This window comes from Pteropus alecto, unplaced genomic scaffold, assembly GCF_000325575.1.
Source record: "Pteropus alecto unplaced genomic scaffold, ASM32557v1 scaffold194, whole genome shotgun sequence".
Classification (NCBI taxonomy): domain Eukaryota; kingdom Metazoa; phylum Chordata; class Mammalia; order Chiroptera; family Pteropodidae; genus Pteropus; species Pteropus alecto.
The window spans coordinates 2,079,838-2,085,091 of record NW_006436281.1 but is presented as its reverse complement, the minus strand read 5'-3'; the positions used below and the strand labels follow the sequence as shown (position 1 = coordinate 2,085,091).

At 63.8% G+C, this 5,254-nt stretch overlaps 1 protein-coding gene across 1 annotated transcript in view; it reads left to right on the top strand.

Annotated features, from left to right (window-relative positions):
- STRN4 (striatin 4) overlaps positions 1 to 5,242 on the top strand; it is a 17,598-nt gene extending 12,356 nt beyond the window's left edge. The window contains 8 exon segments of the mRNA XM_025046733.1: positions 1 to 34; positions 413 to 534; positions 1,615 to 1,785; positions 1,927 to 2,067; positions 2,511 to 2,609; positions 2,762 to 2,827; positions 4,159 to 4,382; positions 4,578 to 5,242. Of these exon segments, the coding sequence (XP_024902501.1) occupies positions 1 to 34; positions 413 to 534; positions 1,615 to 1,785; positions 1,927 to 2,067; positions 2,511 to 2,609; positions 2,762 to 2,827; positions 4,159 to 4,328 (803 nt within the window). The 3' untranslated portion in view covers positions 4,329 to 4,382; positions 4,578 to 5,242.
- The last annotated feature ends 12 nt before the right edge of the window (positions 5,243 to 5,254 follow it).

The following is a 5,254-nucleotide window of genomic DNA, read 5'->3' as shown; positions in this document are numbered from 1 at the left end:
ACGTGGAACCCATCCACGCCTTCCGGGCTCACAGGTAGGGAGGTGCCCCCAAAGGCAAGCCCACCCCTGGCCCGCTCAGTGACATCCCCAGGGCTGACGGCAGGAGGTGGGGTAGTTGGAGGGGTCTAAGTCCATGGGACCTTCTGCACGTGGCCCCTTGCTCCTGGTGCTCTGCAAACACTCAGCGCCCCCTTTCCGCCGGTTGTCAGCATAACCTTCGGAGGAGGAAACAGATATGGGGGTTGGGGCAAAGGCAGGGGACCGGCAGCTTGCCTGGGTGGTGTAACGGGACCCCCAGATGCCGAGCTCTTTTCGGTTATCCTTGAAAAATGCCAGTAGAGAAAGAACTGCACGGTCCCCGGGGAGGGGCCGGTACTGAGTGTTTCGTCGCACCCCCCTTTGCATCCTCCAGGGGCCCCGTGCTGGCAGTAGCCATGGGCAGCAACAGTGAATACTGTTACAGTGGTGGGGCGGATGCCCGCATCTACAGCTGGAAGATTCCAGACCTCAACATGGACCCCTACGATGGTTACGGTGAGAGAGCCTCCTCGCCAGGCCTCCCTTCCCCCTACCTGTCATCCGCGGGGGCCTCCTCGTTCCCTCAGCACCTGTAGCACCCGCCATGCCCAACACTGCAGGTACTTGGGGGGACACCAGGGATGCTCAGCCTGGGTGCGCATGGAACAGCGTGACTCAGCTTGTGACTGAGGGTCGGACGAGATAAGCTGATGGTCGAGCTGGCTCAGAATCGGCGTTGGGGCGGGGGCCGCACGCGCGAAGGTGGGCCCTGTGCGGACGGGTGACGTTAGCTGGGCACATGTGGAGGGAGTTTGTGCTTCGTCCTTGGGGCATCTTCAGGAGTTGAGCAGAGAAGTGACCAGACTGTTCTCTCTGTTCATTGTCTGTCCCCCTACTCTCTGATGCTTCTTTCGATAACCCTATCGATCACACACGTGGCTTTGTGCCGCATCCTGTCAGGGCAAAGTTTAGAGGTCTGTGTTCCCCTCAAGGGACATAATGTCATTTTCCCGAGGACAGTGTCACCCCGTGAAAGGTCAGGCAGGGGTCAGGCCCCGGCAGTATGAACTCCGGGCCAAACAAGCTGCCACACGCTGGGTGTCAGCAGGGCCCAGCCAGAGCCCCCTTTGTGGACTCGAGCGACCGACCGGGGAGGCAGCGGTGGGAGTGGCCTTTGGAGAGACTGGGCTGGTGCACATGGGCAGAAAAGACTGCAGGGAGCAAGCACAGGGCTGGCCCGCGGGGCGCAAGCTGCGGGCTGCAGGGGGCCTCGGGCCAGGGCCGCTGCCGCTCTCCTGACGTACGTCCTAAAAGTCACGTGTTGGACGCCCATGCTGTGCCAGGCTCTACTGCAGGCCCTGGGGGTGGCAGGGAACAGAGGGCCGTCCCCACCCTCTGGAGCTCTAAGCTGGGCTTTCCTCAGAGGCCTGAGATCTTGCAGAGGGGCCAGTGGTCAGAGTGGGAGCGGCTGCCAGGGCAGGTTGCACTGGTGACAGCTCTGAGTCTTGGGTGTGAAATGGGTGAATGGGTGGCCAGCTGTGCAGAATGGGGCTGGCGTCCCTGACTCAGTCCCTCTCCTCTCTTCGGGGCGTCCAGACCCGAGCGTGCTGAGCCACGTCCTGGAGGGCCACGGGGACGCCGTGTGGGGCCTGGCCTTCAGTCCCACCTCCCAGCGCCTGGCCTCCTGCTCCGCCGATGGCACTGTTCGCATCTGGGACCCCAGCAGCAGCAGCCCCACTTGTCTCTGTACCTTCCCCACAGCCAGCGGTGAGTGAGAGGACAGGGGTAACGGGGACCCCAACACCTCGCATGGAGCCAGATAGAGCGAGAGGCGCGAGAGGCGCGTGACCCCTGCGCGCCAGTGCCAGGTGGGACCAGCCCTTCACGCGGCCTTCCCTCCTCCCTCAGATCATGGGGTCCCCACCTCAGTGGCCTTCACCAGCACCGAGCCTGCCCACATCGTGGCTTCCTCCCGCTCTGGCGACACCATCCTGTATGACCTGGAAGCTGGCAGTGCCCTCCTCACCCTGGAGTCCCGGGGAAGCAGCGGTAAGGGGGCCCTGGGGCAGGGGTCTGCATTCCTTCACGTTCTCCTGTGGCTTTGGTGACTCGAGGCTCAGTCGGCCGCAGAGGGCTTCTCACCGCCTCAGGGGCTGTGAGCGGGAAGGAGATCAGGTCCCATCTGCTGCCCTTAGGGACAACACGGTCTCAGCAGGGCTGAGGGGAGGGAGTGTGTCAGGGACTCTCCTCTCAGCCCCCTGGGCGGTGTGGACGGCCCTCGCAATGTCTGTCACCCTTCCCACTGCAAAGCAGGCCCTGTGCCCACTGTACTGACGAGGCAGTGCGGCCAGAGCAGGGTGCGCTGGGCGCCCAGCTCTCCCAACACCGAGGCCGATGCGGGGCCGCGGGGGGTTGTTCTGCTGCTCGCACCTCCTTCCTGGTCCCAATTTCTCCCCGACAACGTCCTTGCCTCTCCCCGCTTTTTCATCTAGGCCCAACCCAGATCAACCAGGTGGTGAGTCATCCGAACCAGCCCCTCACTATCACCGCCCATGACGACAGAGGCATCCGCTTCCTGGACAACCGGACAGGTGAGGCTCAGCCAGCCCTCCCTGCTCCCCGACTCACCTGTGCTTGTGGGAGGCGGGGGTGGGCCAGGCTCAGGTGCTGAACCCCGGTGCCCTCACCTCCCCGGGCAAGTCACGGTGTGGGACTGTGCCCTGCTGCTCCTCTCTCCCTTCAGGGAAATGCGTGCACTCCATGGTCGCCCACCTCGATGCAGTCACCTGCCTGGCCGTGGTGTCAGGAAGTAAGTTGGGACCCTCCTGGCTTCTCAGGAGCAAGGGCAGGTGCCTTCGCTATCAGGGCTGGGCCCAGGCCCCGAGGGAGTGCTGCGGGGACCCCTGAGTCAGGGGAGCTGGCGGGAGAGCTGTCCTAGTAGGGGATGGATGGGGAGCCTCAGTGGCAGGACGCAAGGTGGTCACAGCGGTGACAGCAAAGCACTGCTCTGAGAGCCCACTGCAGCTGCTTTCCCGCTATCCCCGTTGTACAGACGTGGAAACTGAGGCTCAGAGAAGTTTTATAACTTCAGCACAGTGCAGCGGGTACGGACATTGAAGTTCCGGTCTGTCTCACTCAGTCCGCACGAGCTTGTCTGGCATTTGGTGGCACCCCACTCTCTGTGGTTAAGGGCACTGCGGCCCAGCAACCCTGGGGCTGTGCTTCAAAGGGATGGGGTGGGACTTGGGCAGATGGAGAAGGGGCTGAAGCTCCTTAGAGGGTGACGGGTGTGTGCTGGTGGCGAGGGAGACCTGACAGGAAGGAGCCTGCTGTGGCGGAGGGACTGCCGCTCACTTCGGATCCCGCGTGGGGTGACCTCAAGTGAGCAAGTGAGTGAGTGCGTAGACGTGCAAGCTGTGGGGGTGTGGGAGTCCTGGACCCGTCTCATCCTCCTCTCATCTGCCCCACGATGGGAGCAGTGGTCTCCGAGGAGATGGGCGAGGGGGTGGCCAGTGAGATCTAGCCCAGGCGGAGAGGATTCAGTAGAGGGCACAGGTCTCCCCTGAAAGGGACAGAAAAAGAGTTGGCCTCCACCTCAGGCAGCCTGATACCCCTAACATAAGTCAGGCCATCTCTCTCCCATGGCTCATGGCCCCCAGGACCCAGCCCATTCTGTTCTCTGACCTCTTCCCCACACCCTGCGTGGGCCGGTGGGTGCTGCCACCCTGCCTCCTGTCAGCCCTCTCGCCTTTCCCTAGCCGCCTGGAAGGCTCTTCTCCGGTCCCCTCTGGGCCATTCTGTCCTTACACTGACTTGTGCCCGTCGCACTCCTGACCACCTGGCAGTGCTGATCCTGTTTTCTCATTACCGCAGCGTCAACACCACGGGTGGGGAGGTTTGATCGTTCACTGTGCCCCAGGGCCCAGTACAGATGTTCAGTAAATACTGGGTGGCTAGATGGATTGATGACAGGCAGGGACGTCAGGAGGTGACCAGGCAGAGGTGGGCAAGGGGAGGACTGAGTCCCCACCCAACTGCGAGGCCTTTGGAGAGGCCAGCTGCGGGTTTCAGGGCTGGTCCGAGCGAGCAGCCAGGGAGCCGCCGCCAGTGACAGCCCGTCCTGCTCCCACACCTGCGCAGGCCACGACTGCTCCCTTCGTCTGTGGAGCCTGGACAACAAAACGTGCGTGCAGGAGATCACGGCCCACCGCAAGAAGCACGAGGAGGCCATCCATGCTGTCGCCTGCCACCCCACCAAGGCCCTCGTCGCCAGTGCGGGTGCCGACGCCCTGGCCAAGGTCTTCGTATGATGCCCACCTGGCCCCGCCCTGGCCGGGGAGCGGGGCTGGGCAGGTGGGACTGAGGTGAGGGGCTGGGCAGAAATCCCGTTTGTCCTCGCCCACAGCGAGGCCCTCGAAGGTACCAGGTCCTGCAGTCGGGGCACCTGTATGTCCCCTGGGCATTCAGGGGAGGGGCTGAGGCCCAGAGGGACCCAGAGCTGCCTTACCTCCTGTGCCCTGGAGGTCATGGGTCATTCTCCCTGCCCTTGTTTCCCACAGGTGACTCCCAGCCTTGGTCTGCAGGCCCAGAGGCCTGGCCTCTCCCGCCCGCCCTGGAGCCTGGTGGTGCTAACGTTGCTTCCTCGGAGGCCCCCACCCCCTGCCCTCCCCCGGCATCCAGCCTGGGGCGGCGCCTCCTTCAGGAATTGCCCTCCAGGATGGCCTCCAGGAGTCTCCTTTCTGCCCTGACACCCACTCCTGGTCTCTGAGCGGCCTTCTGGGGGCAGCACAGCCAGGGCTGGGTGTCCTTGGGGATCAGCTTTTCCAAGACGCCAGAAGGTGCCAGGTTCTCTCTGAACCCCCAACCCCACCTCTCCATCTTCCCAGACCTGGGTGGGGACCGTGCGAGGGGAACGCCAGACGCCCCCGTTCTGGTTTGCCAGGCTGTCTTCAGTGGGAGTGCCAGGCCTGGCCGTCCCCTCCAGCTCCCTCAGCGCAGCTTTCCAGACACTGCCCATCACCTCCAGGGCCAGTGACTGCCTGAGAGCAGGTGACGCCCTCTGGGAGGCGCCTGCCCCTACCTCCCCAACACTCCTCTAATGGCAGCCCTCCACCTCCCACGGGGCCACCCACAGGCAGAGATGGCCTCTTGCTCCTCCCTGGGGCGTGGGAGGTGGAGTAGGGCCCCCCGCCCCCCCGCCCCGGGTCCCCTGCAACTCCCTGTATATCTGTATAAA